This window comes from Amblyomma americanum, chromosome 11 (genome assembly GCF_052857255.1).
Source record: "Amblyomma americanum isolate KBUSLIRL-KWMA chromosome 11, ASM5285725v1, whole genome shotgun sequence".
Taxonomy (NCBI): Eukaryota; Metazoa; Arthropoda; class Arachnida; order Ixodida; family Ixodidae; genus Amblyomma; species Amblyomma americanum.
In genome coordinates this window covers 88,390,875-88,407,305 of record NC_135507.1, presented here as the reverse complement: position 1 = coordinate 88,407,305, position 16,431 = coordinate 88,390,875, and the positions used below count along the sequence as shown (strand labels likewise).

The following is a 16,431-nucleotide window of genomic DNA, read 5'->3' as shown; positions in this document are numbered from 1 at the left end:
ACGTGGTCAAACCGGCTCATTGGTTCGTGTGAAGCTTGACCTCGAGGGTGACCTTGGCCAGACTGTAAACAAATATTGCCGTGACTGGGATTCGAACCCGCGGCAGCGCGAACAGATAAGCTTCGCTGGCCACTGCAAGAGAGCTCTGTGCTATCGCCGCAGCCGGGGACGCCTCGCGCATCGTGTTATTGTTGTACATACTATGGCACATGACCACATAGGTGAATTGGCCAAGAATTGGGGGGCACAGAGTTTTTGAGGTAAATAATGCCTGGACGAAATTAAAATGAATGGTAAGGACGGAAGAAGTAAACAAAAAGAAACAACGAAATGAAACATCGTGTTAAACTGCAACACTCTCTCGCGCTGAACATTGCACATCTTTGTCTTCGTTAACTAATATTACTATGGAACTGACATGCATGCTCTGGCGCTGTGCATTGCTCATCGTCGTCTTCATCGAATACTAGTGGAGTGAAGGAGAAGACAATACGTCGATGCCAAATACTACAAAGCTCTAGTCCTACGCATCTACAGCAGATAGCTGACAGCACGGTGTCTACCACGTATTAAATCCCACGCATCTACAGCACATAACCAGGTGGGCTCAAATTCGCCTGCGAGTTTCCTGTTGACAACGCGATGCAGTTTTTAGATGTCCTCGTTAAGTTCTCTGAGCCATGTGTGCTGATTATGATGGCCAGAGGCCACCATCATCATCATCAGAAACCTTTTGAAGTGGCCGGCTGAAGCTCGCTCGTGCTGGAGAACTGCTCCTTGTGACACTGCCTCTCGCCGCGCTGCTTCATCGATTATTTGTGTGTCTCCGTCGCCGGCGCTTTCCACTCTTCAGTAACACATCCTTCCCCCCTATCGAAAAGATATAGGCACCATACGTGCCGACGATCCAGCAAAACAATACCATGAGCCAACCAGGCTAAGCGCATGCTTTATCACGCCTAGTCGGTTTAACTACGTTAAAACCCAGCACATTTTTGGCACTCACCGCTACACTTTCGCAGCAATGAAAGCAAGTCTTAAGCACTTATAGTTCCTGTGTCCACAGCGCGAACGTAATAAGTGAGCAGGTAACGAAGCGCGTAGCTACTACTTGTCATGGTGGATATCAGCTGCTCTGAAAACGTTCGAGCCCGGGATAGGCACCGCTTTCCCGTTTGTCCCAATCAGGTGGCAAATGTAGACAGCATTCTTCACTTTACCAGTGCGTCAACTGTCTAGACAAGCCCACCAGAGGCTTCCGATTACGAGCCGGGGCAGTCAGGACAGCATGCGTCCGTCCTGTATCCTTAGCGGGAGCAGTGAGTTTCACCTGGTCTCGCGCTGCGACAAACGGCAGCCTGGACGTCACGGATGACATCACTCACATGAGTATGGTTTCTATAGCAGTCTTGTACATGTTAAAGAAAATAAGTAACCAATAACAATTACTACATCTGAAGTGTAACTGATTGCTGTGGTCAATTACTGCCCTAGAAAAGTAACTGAAAACTAAAGAACAGTAATCGGTTACTATTGCGTTACTTCTCTTTGAACTTCATTGCAATAACACAAACTCATTTAAACTGCAGTAAGCTTGTGCAGCTTGTTTCATATTTTTTTGCGCGTTGTTAAATTTCAACAGGAGTTGTTTTCAAATTTGTTGTCGCTGATATTGCAAAGTTTCCTCATGCAGACATCAACCGCTACACTGAACACTTTCGGTGTAAGCGCTGGAGATTAAGGCGGTGTTATACCGTAAAACAACCTTGCGCACCAGCTCGCAGTTGCGAAATGCTTCGTTGGCAGTTTCTACGTCATCTATATGATGCGCCACGCTTAGTTCAAGTCAGTTTATGGGTGTACTTTAATTCTATCTAGGATCCACAGCGATTAGCTTCGGGGATCAGTATTATACAGAGAAGTCCGGAATATCCACAGGTTCCTCAGTTGACCCAGTGCTGTGCGAAATATACCTGTCAGCGATGAACGAAAGAATTCAAGAAAACCTTATTGGCTTACATGTGAGGATGGTGTAGTGCTGCGTAGACGATTACCTACCTTGCCTTCTTACACCAGGTGCAACCTGACAGCACGGTGACTACCAATAATTAAATCCTACGCATCTACAGCACATACCCAGGTGGGCTCAAGTTCGCCAGCGAGTTTCCTGTTGACAACGCGATGCAGTTTTTAGATGTCGTCGTTAAGTTCTCTGAGTCATGTGCGCCGGATGTGGCACAATAGGTCCAAGAAAAGGGCACTATCTTTCGATAGCGTTCATTCTAAGCTGGGTAAAGCGGGCTGTAACTAGCCCTAATCTTCAACCTGCTCTCAATCTTTCCCGGACCTTTTGAGTCAAAGATTCGATGACCGAGTGGCTCGCCTGATTAGTGCTGGCTATCCAAATGCATTGATTTCCAGCATTTCTGAAAGCCTGCTCTAAAAAACAAGAGAGACAGTAAAGTGAGGCATGAAGCGAACAGCAAGCTTATTCCGCATTTCCACAGGCTGTCGCACAATATTAAAAAGATTGCAAATAGATATCATATCAACGTGGTTTTCCCTGCCCCGTACAACTTGGCAAGGTCTGTGCAAGGACTGGCGATTGAAAGCACGAATCGTGCTCTGAGAAGAACGTCCCCAAGCACACAAAAGGGAGGAGCAAACATATATATAAGATCCCCCTCACCTGCAATAGTGTTTACAATCGACAAACGGGAAGGTACTATAAAGACAATGCCTAAGAACCCAAACGGAATGTGAAAAATAAATCTGGCGGATTCTTTGCATACCATTGTAAAAGCTGTAGTTGTAAGCCACTCTTCAACAAAACCAACTTTCTCGCATACCCCAAAGATAAACTGGGGCGAGAGATTATCCAAGTTTCTCTTATTTATTAAGCGGAAGAAAATTTTGTCAGCACACATTCGGTTTCACTCCTTGATAAAAAGTTAGGATTTCTACACAGACACGTGTAGGGTGCTTTATTTATTTTTATTTTTTTGCGGGGAAGGCGATTTTTGCCGTCTTTTCTGCGGTTTGCATATGTCGTGATTACCTTTGACTGGGATCACTTTTTTAATTTTTGACACCAATTTGCTACGAATGGTTTTAACTGTCTGCACTTGTTCCTTGTACTTCCCTTTTCTATTTTCTCGTTTGACGCAGCCTGGCTAAGAGATGTAAGGCTCTGCGTTCATACATAAAGGTTATTTGTTTATTCGAGGTTATAACCCTGTTTTATATCGTTTATCTTGCTTTTTTTGCTGTGTAGAACTATGGCGTGTGAGAGTTTTACCAATAAAATATGTCGCCTTGAAACTATATATATATCACTTGGCAGTCAGCGCCCGTCTTGTGAGTAATCTTCCTCATCGTTCACGCCACCTTTGCGCTGCTTCTTATAGTTCAAGGAAAAATCAGATTTTTTTTATTCCAATGAATTAGCTAGGCGCGGCTTATTGCAAGAAGCATCCATAGATGGCCCCAGCTACACCAGGAAAGAACGCTGCGGAAAGCGCAACACGTCAGGCAGCCATGCGCACCTTCGTGAGCGGCCGAACTATTTGACGTAATCGCATCGTCACGGACGCTTCACCGCGGTGGGCTTTTTGGCAAAGAAGTAATTGGTTATACCGGTAATCGATTACAATTACAAGAAAACAATAACTGAAGTACCCGAAACGTCACCGTTTGAAAAAAGTAATGACTTGATTAAAAAAAGTCCACAAAAATGTAATTACAAGTAGTCAGTAGTTGTAGTCTTGTGTGGGTGTGTCGTTTGTTTGGGTGGGTGGGTGTCAATACACCCAGAAACAGTAATGCTTTTGTGTTCCCACACGTAAGCAGCATTAAGCGTCCGCCGATTTTTTCCCTCCTCGGACAGCTCCCCTTGCAGACGTCGGCGGTCTCGATAGACTGGGGGCAGCATAGAGTTTCTAAATATTACCTAGAAGGAAACCTGGTGTCATCGTCTATGCGAGTTTCATAGCCTTGAAAGAGCGCTTCATCCACCATGGGAATGGCGGGAAGACAGCAAGACGCACTTGGCATGAACCTAAAACATGACTACGACTGCAGAAATACAAAATTTCGCAAATGATATGTTGCAAGGAAGCGTTGTTTTGCAATTAGTATGTCCTGTAATAAAGTATGGTAACTGTACACTGGAATAAATGAGCAAAAATCAGACAAGCACCGAATTTGAAAATGGCGAGAGAGGGCTTTATATGCCGCCAAAAATAGCTAATCATGGAAAATAATTTTTTGCGTTGAACACACGCGTTTTCAGCGCAATTCTTGCAAAAACAATACTTAAAATGCTACACATTAGACGCTTCTTTTAGAAAAGTTTCATTGGTGTAGTTTGCTATGCAGGACGCGTCATCTTTCCGTGCCGCGAGAAGCATACCCGAACCCCTGCTCTTCTATGAGAAACTAGTTTGCGCGCACTAAGTGCCGGCTCTCGGCATGTCCTGGCGCTGCGTTTGCAGATTTTGCCAAGAAAAACATAAATTAGGAAGCGCAAACCTCTCCTACCACAAGTGACGCCCATATTCATGATGACAAGTGCAACATGCGGGATGAATTAATTCATGAAGTGGAAGTCGTTCTTGCATGCAATGCGCGACCACCGCCAGTCTTCCAAATGAACCAAACTCAATCCTTGGCGAGTACGGTTATCATAAATCTGTGCTTGTCGAAGTGCTTAATTTTGAGCAAGTGTCTCCGAGACTCCTACGTGAAATGTGCAGAGTGGTTACAGCAGCGTACTGTTGCGTTCTCAGTTCACACAAAAAAACACCTTGTTCCCTTCTTTCACATTTCATTGCACAGATAGCACAGGTTCCCGCTAAACAAAACTCAGCTTGCTACATAAATGGCTCCCAGTGAGGGGGCAAAGAGAATTTAGGCCTAGCAGGCCCCAGGCACTGTGCTCAGCTTACTTCGAGTCGAGCGCCTTCGGATGTTTCGGATCTCAAATGAACTACGTGAGTAGCTGCAGTACACAACCGCAAACCGCAAAACATGGTGATAACGAAACCGAACAACAAAAAAATCCTATCCGTAGCACAGTCAACAAACCACTAGATGTTAATCCGGTTTGCTGTCTTCCCAGCACGCCTCGGGCGTCCATGGTGGATGAAGTTAAAAGCCGCCAGCTTTTCCTCTAGTGTACAGTAAGAAACTGTATGGGTGGCAGGCCCTCTGGTGAGAGACGAAGAGGGCTACGGCGTCACGGCTTGCGGGGGGTGTCCGGAACATGGACCTACACCAAGCACCTCTACCAGATGTCACGTCGGGGAAACACCAGTCCAGCAGCCAGGAAGGCAGCGAAATGAGCTTTCGAAGGAAATCTTACTGGGCTTTTTGCGCCCACACTGAATGACTGAATTATTCTGCGGTGATGGTGTTAACAAGAGTGCATGGCGCTCGTCGAACTGGATGCCTGCAACTCTCGGCTGCACTCGATTCAAAGCTGGCGAGGAACCATTCAGATAAGGCGCCAAAGAAACTACAGCAATCTGAAACACAGAGGTGGCAGTTGGGCGTGGCTGCGAACGTTCAAGATAAGGCTTGTCGCATCTCGGGTCACAAGCTAATGATAAGGCCGAGTGCCCGCGGCTTCGATCGTAAACAAAGACTACAAAGATTCGTGGCAATATGTTTTGCGCTCCCTTTTGTTCTGAATCTGTTGCAAATACATCTATCTGCAATTGTTTGTGCTCTTTTTAATTTGGAAATATTTTTGACTTTGAATGGATCCCATAAACACTCATATTAGAGACGAGGACGCACCAATATGCTGCTAGTTTCACGCGCTTTGGGGCCTAAAGCAGTTTACGTCTCAAGCACCAAGGCCTGTTAAGAGCATTCGCGCAAATAATGTCAATGTGGGTATCCCAATTTAAATTATTAACGAGACCTATCCCAAAGAATTTTATAGCCGAGGCTTCCGCAATTTATACTAGGACGTGATTGATTTCGTTTTATGCAATGTCATGTCGGACATATTCCAAATCTGGTGCACGAGGGTGGCTGTTCTCGTGTAAAAGCGAGGACCAATCTCATGCACCCGTTCGTCAAGTGGCACCTGATGAATTATTCCCGAAGATTCGCCTACACACCTGCCGGATGCCCAAGCCTGAAATCGGCTGGGGAGCTCATGGTTACGTACTACGAATCAATGCACTATCGAAAAGATGGAGTGTACTACGCATTATCCGACAAATCTCTTTCAAAACTCGAGCAATTAGCATGGAGGCAACTCCGGAAAGATACTCTACCCAGTCCATATGAATGGCTCATCGTTTATCCCGCATCTTTTTCTCCGAATATTGTGTGGCTATCCCAAAGACGATATAGTTATATGAATGCCCTGAGGACCCAGATACCCAGGGCCTCTCCAGCCAAGCAGGGTGGCAGGATACGGTGACCAGCTCGGACCCGCCAATCCGAGAAAGCGCCGTGCATCGGTCTTTGGGAGGTTCCTCCTTTGTAGGAGGGTCGTAGATGCAGCTGAGACGGAGAGTCAGGCTCTGAATGCTCAGCGTACGTGGGCGGCCAAAGCCAAAAACGTACAGCTGGTCAGAGAAAAACGCTATCGTGACGCTGCCCGGAAACGCGCTGCATGACAAGATACTCTTGGCAGGATATCTCACATCATAAAGCACTCGTTGCAATCCCTTCAACGCATCACGCACTAATGCGTGGCTGCAGCATCCTATGCAAACAAAAGTTGGCTGTGATTTAGCTCTGGTTAAACCTGGAGTGGCGCGATAGCTACATCTGCCTTGCTCCGCCGAGCCGCCTGCTTATACAGCTGCGACGCCCCTCCCCCTCTCCACTCCCCCCCCGCATTCGACACGGCGCATGCGCACAGCTGTTGCAGCTCGGTTTCACCGGCGCCCAGCGCCGCCGACAGCAGCAGCTGCTCCGCACTACGTGACCAACCGGCTCATGGCCAAGGCGCCGCCACGGAGCTCAAGGGGTGCCACGCTGAAGGCTCGAAGAGCTGGCGCAGTGTAGCTCTCGCTACAAAATCCCATTTCAAAACCACAACGTACACCAGCAAGTGCTGATCAACGTTATTAAGCTCTAATCCAAAATCAACGCTAACTAACTAGCGCATCTTTCCAATTTTCTGTTATGTAAAGCCTGGTCATGCATTACACAATCTGCAGCCCTCTTGGTTCTTCGTAATTGGCAGCTGTTTAAACACTACGCCAGAAGATAAGACGCCAACTAAGTTTTTAATTTTTACTGCTGCGCACGGCCCGCCCAGGAGGAGGCTTGATTGTCTGGAAAGAACGCATGGTGTTACTCCCAGTGCCGTCGTTGTTGCAAGACGATCACACAACGGAAACAGTCAAGTGTTTGTGCCACGTGCTGAGCGCGGGCCATGTGAAGGACGACCGTCGCGGCGCCTAGCTGCGCTAGATGGCGCTGCCAGCGTGCGGGCTCAGTGCCTTCTCCGCTTTGGCTTCGTTGTTTTATCGGGGTGCTCTTTGTAGTCCTTCTCGAGCAGCTCTCTAACGACGGAGAAGCGCTCGTACGAGGGCTGCTTCGGCTTGGCGCCGCCTTTGCAATTAGCCGCATCGTTCTGCACGTCGTAGACGGCCCACACTAGTGGCACGTCCTTCTTGCGGGCTTCCTTTATCGCCTCATCCATCTGCGTGGGAGAGATCAACAAAAAGGCACGCACTCGTTAATGCTATTGCATTCTCGTCTAAAGACAGAATCGACATGTAATGGCCAAAAATGGGGAGGGGGACACTTTAGTTCCGCCTTAGGGGAATGACATGATAGCGTAAATGGTTTGGTTTAGTTTATGGGGGTTTAACGTCCCAAATCGACTCAGGCTATGAGGGACGCCGTAGTGAAGGGCTCCGGGAATTTCGACCACCTGGGGTTCTTTAACGTGCACTGACATCGCGCAGCACACGGACCTCAAGAAAAATCGACCGCCGCGGCCGGGATCGAACCCGCGTCTTTCGGGCCAGCAGCCGAGCGCCGTAACCACTCAGCCACCGCAGCGGCTGATAGCGTAATTGGTTAATTCCGATATAGGCAAAACTGCTCATTCTCTACTTTACACTAGAGGATCCCTGGCAGCCCTCATACCACTCCTGGTGCAGCGGTTAAACGATGCGAAACCGCCTTGAGATGACAGTTGCTGCCACCTGCGGGCCTTGTACGGCCCAGGTTGCTCTTCCCGAGCGACCAATCCTTAATTAAACAGTCGCTTGCCACGGTGGACAGTTTTTTCACAATCCGGTGGGCAGGTTGCGATGACTGCTTAAGATCACGTGACCTAGGTGGCCCTCCTGTTTCCTAAGTTGCTTCTCTGGAGATTCTTCGTGGATTTTTCGTGCACGGTGAACGATGGCGACAGCGACGCTGAATTTTCTGCGACGCGAGCTCCTTACCGATATCGCGTTAAAACTGATACCGTTGGTATTATCGTGATAGGGTTAAGGAGCTCGTGTCGTAGAAAATCCGGCGTCGTTGTTGGCATCGTTGGCGGTGAGCGAAAAGTACCCGAAAAATCCCCAGGGAAGCAACCTAGGAGGCTGGAGGGCCACCTAGGTCACGTGACCTTGAGGAGTCATCACAACCTGCCCACCTTGGCAGGTGGCAGTTAAATGAATTATTGGTCGCTCGGCTAGAGCAACCTGGGTCCACAGGGTCCATCGGTGGCCCCACTTGCCATCGCAGGGCAGTGACGCATCGCTTAACCGCTTCACCACTGCGGCAGGAGGGGTATGGGAACTCCCATAGATCTATGAATGTAAAGTAGAGAATTACCTTCTTCATATGTGGGAATTAACCCATTACGCTACCGCATCATAGAATTGCGGTGCGACCGCAATCTAACGGCGCTCCTCTTGAAGGCGAGGTGGATGCTGCACCCGAGCCTTTGTATGTCCCTCAGAAAGTTGTGTATTGTCAGTTAGTGAAGAACCGGCGATTCATTTAGAGGTGGCGCGTCAAGCCAGTTTCGCGTTTCGCTATCGTTAAGCACAGCGTAATTGCACACTCACGTTCATAATGCCAGTAAGCACGCCTCCTACACTCATTCGTAACTCAGTGCATGAAGGAAGTTCTCAATCATGCGCTCAAATTATTTCCGGAGTTACGTAGCAGGATCCTGCAACGTCAGTAGCAGATGAAGTCTCTGAAATGTCCTCCATTGAACCGTGTTGCTAGCGCTTCACCGTTCAACCCTCCAAAACAACTCCTGTGAACATGCATGGAATAGCAAGTCAGCTATTGTGCCCCTCTTATTACATATTCTTTTGTTTGCATTCCCTCATTCCTCTTGGAGAAAGCAACAGTCACTGCGCAGTTCCTGCGGCTAGTTTTCAACGTGCCTGCATAGTCCTCTAGCCTCGCCCTCCTTACACCATGTCTGCAAGACTGCTGCTGTTTTAAAGGGATGAAAAGCTTTTACGTAACCAGAGTAGCCTATGTGTGAGGGCTAGCGCTATACAGCAGATTTCTCTAAAACCTGACTGACAGTATGAGTGAACTGTGTTGTCGAATATCTCTGCAGAAACGCAGCCTAACCTGTGTGTTGCCTCTAGCATAAGTTACAGTCTTTGTGAAAACTATACAGCCCAAAGGCTTCGCTTTTGAGACCAGCAGAACAGCGCCTCTTGCATACTAAGGAATTCTAATCTCACAAAGGCGTGAGAAGCTTATGTCATCAACCCTGCCAAGTATGCGGAAGAGGTTATGGAAACCATGAATAACTACGCAAAAAGGAGGGGACAAGAAGTTATGTCCTATGTCCGCAGGGTCTCGCACGGCCTGAAGAGGGTCACTGGTAAATTCAGCGTAGAGGTCCTTTTCTCGGCACCTTGCAAGCTGTCGCGTTTGTGCAATTTAGTTAGACCAGATAGGCAAAAAAATACTGAGTGTAGCACCAACCACAGGAACAAGTTTGTGCACTATAGATCGAATGTAATCTATCAGATTCCGCTGAGTTGTGGTAAGGTGTACGTCGGGCAAACTGGCCGCTGCATCAACATTAGGTTATTGGAGCATGCCAATTCCTCAGCTGATTCTAGAGGGCAGCATCTGCCTAAGCACTGTAATACCTGCAAGCATGACGACAAAGATTGGGCTCCACTTTTCGGCAGTACTAAGATTATCGGACGCGCGAGGGATAAGAAAGAACGTGAAGTTATTGAAGTCTTGGAAATCGCGAGATTAGGGCCTGACAAATGTGTTAGCGAGGCTTCCATACACCTGTACCGCAAAGAGTTGGAGTTTCTTGGAATGACGAGATGATTATGGCTTTTTTCTTTGTGGTTGGTGCGCATGCGCTTTGTTGTCGAAGGAAGGAGGGAATAAACCAGTCGTTAGGCTGCGCTTGTCTCGTGTGGTTCTTCTCCTTTGTCCCGTCCTTTTTGGGCAGTTATTCATTGTTTCCATAATGTCGTACCAACTAGCCCCTCACCGCACTCTTCTAGATGCTGGAGAGCCCCGCTGCACGGCTTGGAAGCAAACCCCTTGAGCTTTATATTTTTGACATAGTCAATACCTGTAAGTTTCTTAGCACCGCCTTAGTGCTTTGACGAGCTGCTGCTAACAACAACCTTATCGCTGTAAATGTTTTGTGCTCTTTCGCTTCACTATTCTGACTCCAACCATAGGTGGCAGTAAGCGGCATTGCGTCCAGTCAGTTTTTGCGTTTGTTGCATTTGGCTTCGCTCTTGACGGCCGACACGAGTGTAACGAGCCAGGTAATAAAAAAATGAACGAGTGTCATTAGCGGCGCAATTTTCAACGTGCGAGGTAAGGGCAAGGTAGAAGCGGAAGAAACAATGTGTTCGCGGGTTCAAATGCGAGTGTGTTTAGCTGTAACAATACATAAATGAGTCGGTTTTTCATTGCCTACACGACCAATAATATAACCCATTGGTCCGGTGAATGACGTCGTCGGGAAGCAAGATCACAATGACACATGCATTATGTTACCCTGCAATGTGGCAGCAAAGTTGTATTCTCGCCCCGACCATCAAACTGGGTGGTACGAAGGTATGGCAGTTAAAAACTGACGCAGTAATAAGTGGTTCATTAAATTCGCTGTGTCTGTGTCATGTTGTACCTTCCCGCTAAGTCTCATGTCGCGTTGATATTAGCGGCCACAAGCCCCACGTAAGCAGCGAACCAAAAAATATGCGACTCGTAAGGCTTAAAACTGGTGGACTCGCTAAACAGTCCAAAAAAGGTGCAACACTTATGGCTTGTTCGTCGCGACGTAAAGGAAATTAGAAGCTAAAGCCTTATGCACCCTACGTTACCAACAGATGCAACGCACGACACAAGAACTGAGACAGCCCCTACAAAAAACGGTCTATAGACCGTCTGTGCCTTTCTTATAGACTCTATTGCCTTACTATAGATAATTCTTTTTGCCTATTTATAGTCTATGAACTGTCTATAGACAAACGTCTACTAAATGTGTAAGGCCATTTGTATTTGGATTTGTATTGCCTATAGACTGTTCCCTACGTTTTTCTACAGGAATTATATAGAATTTATAGACAGAAGTTTCTGGACAGTCCATAGATTTTCTAAAAAAATTTTGTGTGGGCGAATAGCTCTAAAGCAAACGACTCTGTTTAAAATGGTGATGGCTTGTTCAGGACCGAGATGTTCTAGTATAATACTTGGAATTTCCCTTGTTACGTGCGAAATAGCCCTAGGCTAGGGAGCAAAAGAAAAGTTGAACTCATTTGCCCTGAGATATATACGAGCTTCCGGGCCTGGTTCCAGTACCTTCGCGTAGGTCGAGTTCACATCCTCGAAGACCATGAACACCTTGTCTTTCGGTGCAGTGGCGCTGCTCGACAGATTGTGCGAGAGTTTTATGACCTGCTGCTTAACATGACACACCTCCGAAAAGTCCACTGCAAAAAAGAAAGAAAATGAAAACGATTTCCCGACGTTCTACATCTGTGCTGTGGGATGTCAGTGCACGTTAAAGTTCCCCAGGTGGTCGAACTTATTCCGGAGAACTCCACTACGGCGCCTCTCTCTTCATTTCTTCTTTCACTCCCTCCTTTATCCCTTCCCTTAGGCGCGGTTCAGGTGTCCAGCGGGATATGAGACAGATACTGCGCCATTTGTTTTCCTCAAAAACCAATTATTATTTACTTTCACTCCCTCCTTTATCCCTTCCCTTACGGCGCGCTTCAGGTGTCCAACGATATATGAGACAGATACTGTGCCATTTTCTTTCCCCAGAAACCAATTATTATGATTATTGTTATTATTATTGTTGTTATTATTATTAATATATTATTATTATTCTACATCATTCGGGATTGAGCTGTAATGGCGCACTTCACGAAAGCGTCCATTTCCAAAACCTATATTGGTTGCTTTTGTGGAAAGGAAATGGCACTGTACCTGTCTTACGTCTCAGTGGACACGGGAACGGCACTGCAAGGGGAGAGGCGGAGGTGGAACGAAATAAAAAAGAGAGAAAGGGGTGCTGTAGTGGAGGGCTCCGGAATAATTTCGACCACTTGGGGATCTTTACCGTGCACTGACACTGCACAGCACACGGGCACCTTTGCGTTCCGCCTCGATCGAAACGCGTCCGCCATGGCCGGGTTCGAAACCGGGAACTCCGGCTCAGTAGCCGAGCGCCCTAACCAAAGCCTATTCTGAAAACGTGGCCACAGACAATCATGCGCGAAGAGGAATCACTCGCCTTCTCTCATGGCTTTGATGGTGGCATGTTATTCACATTTCTTGTACGTTTTACTTCACTGCAGCAGCCCGCATAACCTGAACGCATTCCAAACGGGAGTCGCATACAAAATGGAAAGCATAGCAGCCAGAAACATGAATACAAACAAGTGTCCTGAAAAGTAGGTCACACCAAAAGACAATACACACAAAAAGGAAAAATTACAAACAGCACAAATTTCATACACCAGCAAAATATTGCATAGAACCGCGCAAAGCATAAGGGATAAATGGGCAGACAGCAAGAAAAAGAAACGACCGAAAAGAACTTTCCCTCACACAAGAAGCAGGGTGCAATGTTCATCATTAGCCACGAAAACAACTATATAAAACGCAAAATTCCAGAAGTAATGGTTGGACCCACACCCCCTAGTTGAACCAGCCAACGAACTAAAAAGAAACGGCAAAACGCACAATCAGTGTATAGTATTGTATATAGGGTTTATTACCCCACAAGAATATCGCCGACGAGAGACGCCGTAGCGGAGGCTGCCGAATTAACTTCGACCACGTGGGGTTTTTAAAGGGACCCTGGAAAAAGTTCGATGGCCATTTCCAGTGCAACAGATCTGTACAGAGGTGATCTCTGCGGGTATTCGATACCCAGTAATTCTGGACAAAAGCATTTTTTACCGTAAAACAATTTGTGTACGCAGTTTTTTTATATTATATAAAATTGTACTATAACAATCAATATACCCGCAGATCACACGACGGCAATGTTGTATATTTGTTTCTTGCAATCGTCAAAGTGTCAGCACCTGCACCGAGCGTTCTTTTCCTGTCAGTCGTGCTTATCAATGCTGCTACAGCAGTTTTGAATGTGTACCAACTTGTCCACCTCTCCACACTGGTGTTCGTCCGCATTCGCGCTGTTTTTATGTCGTTTCCAGTTTAATGATAACTGGGCTCTGCACTTACGTTGGTAGTAGAGGTCGCACTTGTCCCCGAAGCCGGTTTTGGCCGTAAGTCCGCCCTTGGGCTCGAACAGGAACACGCTCATCGTGAAAGAAAGGGCCACACGGAAAGGCATGCTCTTGTCCACCAGAGGGATCAGACGCTCCTGCATTGCGCATGCGCGAACAGGCATCAGGAAGCAGAACGTCATCGCTGTGGAGCAGCACGTGTTTCGCTTGTTTTCATGAGAGGGAAATAACTATAGAAGAATAAGAATGGAGTGGAGCGCATATGGCAGCTTCTCTCAGATCACGAATGGCAGTTTACCAATATCCACCAAGAGAAAAGTATAAAAAAGCTATATCTTACCGGTACTCACATGCGGGGCCGAAATGTGGAGGCTAGCGAAAAGGGTTCAGCTCAAGTTAAGGACAACGCAGCGGTCTATGGAAATGAAAAATTATCTGTGGTTTAAACTTTGGTTAAGCCTGGTGAAAAGCGAAAGCTTCCGTTGCATGGCTGCGTTCACAAACGCCACACACACTGCCAAAGGGGTTGTCTGTAAAGCGTCGATGAAATGCCCGATGGGGCAGTTGCAACATGCCACGGTGGGCAGATTGTGATGACGTTAGTAGGTCACATGACCTGCCACGTGACACCACGTGACACCTGTCACATGACTGCACTGACGCTGCCCTGCTGAAAACCTAGCGTAGTGGAGCTTTTGCTTCAAGATGATAGGTGTAACGTTAAGAGACGGGAACCGGTCAGAGTGGCTGAGGGAACAAAGGCGGGTTACCGGCATCCTAGTCAATATCAGGAGGAAGAAATGGGCTTTGGCAGGGCATGTAATGCGAAGGCAAGATAACCGCTGGTTCTTAAGGGCAACGGAGTGGACTCCAAGAGAAGGTAAGTGTAGCGGGGGACGGCAGGAAGTTAGGTGGGCGGATGAATTAAAAAGTGTGCTGGGATACGGTGGCCGCCGCTGGCAAAAGACAGGGTTAATTGGAGAGACTTGGGAGAGGCCTCTGGCATGCACTAGGCCTAGCCGGGCTGATGACGATGATTATGATGATGATGCGTCAAGGCAGAGCTCGGTAGTAAATGTTATGCGGCAACTTTGTGCATTGGTACATTTGGATCTCAGAGGAGTATACTTAGAAAGTCAATAAATATAAATGCAAGGGGCATCAAGGAAAGGAAACAGGCATGGGCAGGGCACTTGATACGGAGAGCAGTGGTCGTACGTATTCTATAAGCTGTGTAAAATGTTCCGTTGTCCATTTTGCGTACTTTGGGTGCTTTGTTGGTGGTCACTCGATATGCAGCCAATAGTGAGGTCTGGTCGCCAACCACCCAATGGCCAAAGGCCGCTTGCCACAGATGCTTGGAAGCCGCGGGTATATCTGAGTGACTGCTGACAGAGGACCAAATGTACGCGAAATGGACAATGTAAAATGGACAGCTAATAGAATACGGCTCCGGATAACCGATCGTGTCGCTAAAGGTAAATTATTAAATTCAAGGTAGGGAAGCATATATATAGAAAGGGAAGGCACAGCCAGATGCAAGGATGAGATTAAGAAGTTTACGGTGAAAAATGACCGATACCGGAACAGGATAGGGTTTATTAAAGGGATATCTTAAAGGCCTTCGTCCAGACATGGTTGAAGTTGGGCTGATAATAAGACATTTCTAACGCCGTCCTCTATTCTTCCCTTTCCTGTGTTTGTGGAAAAATTAAAATGAAAACTGGTTTTTGAGGAAATTAAATGACGCAGTAACTGTTTCACAAATATCATTGGACACCCGAACCACACCGCTCCATCCCCAGAAACTATCCTTTAACCTCATCTCACTGTCTCCTCGCAATATAAATCCCGAATATTTGCGGTAAATAACTTTCTAACTTCAATTAGCAAAAATGTGTATGGCAAAAGAACTCTTCTGTTTGTAGGAACTATAATCTGGAATGAAATCCCAATAGAAATAAAGCAAAAGACCAACTTCCCTGCACGGCTAAAGTCGTACCATCGCAACATGTTGTAAGCTTTTTGCTCCTTTTAACGTGTGTCCCATGTCCGTGCTGTCGACTGATTTATTTTTCTGAGCATTATGTGCATGGATCCCAGCTAGCCTGTGAGCTAGGAATCCAGATGCTTGTAGCGATGTTGCTTGTATTAATTTTTCTAGAGATCGAATAAAAGGGGAAATTAAATGAAAAATAAAGGAGGCGGTGAAAGAAGAAAGGAAGAAAGAGGTGCTGTAGTGGAGGGCTCCGGAATAATTTCGACCACCTGAGGATCTTTAACGTACACTGACATCGCACAGCTAGCACACGGACACCTTTTGCGTTTCGCCTCCATCGAAACGCGGCCGCCGCGGTCGGGTTCGAACCCGGGAACTCTTGTTCAGTAGCCGAGCACTCTAACCACTGAGCCACCGCGGCGGATCTTTACGTGTTTGTGTCCCCTCCACTGGTTTTTGCTGTGGCCTGCAGCCATGTACCTACTGATGAAGCTCTCCAGTCGTGTCTGAATTTATTTCAAAGCCTTCACAAAGTAAAGGATTGAAGTTAACACACTTTGTCAAAAAAGAAACAGATTTACTGTGGTACACATTAAACATTACACTTATAAAGGAGAACAAATTGCCCAAAAAATACGTTATACCGTACAAAACAGCACCCCGCGTGAGAACTTCGGAAAATGAACAGTGAACAAAGTTTTCTGAGCACATAATTGATACGATCGAGCTTTTAAAAAA

At 46.9% G+C, this 16,431-nt stretch overlaps 1 protein-coding gene across 1 annotated transcript in view; it reads right to left on the bottom strand.

Annotated features, from left to right (window-relative positions):
- Window positions 1-7,215: 7,215 nt before the first annotated feature.
- Window positions 7,216-16,431, bottom strand: part of LOC144109982 (uncharacterized) — a 57,223-nt gene continuing 48,007 nt past the window's right edge. Inside the window, exons 8-10 of the mRNA XM_077642785.1 lie at window positions 13,690-13,831; window positions 11,791-11,921; window positions 7,216-7,672 (exon numbers count right to left, since the gene is read on the bottom strand). Coding sequence (XP_077498911.1) covers window positions 7,463-7,672; window positions 11,791-11,921; window positions 13,690-13,831 — 483 coding nt within the window. The 3' untranslated portion in view covers window positions 7,216-7,462. The remainder of the gene's footprint in view (window positions 7,673-11,790; window positions 11,922-13,689; window positions 13,832-16,431) is intronic.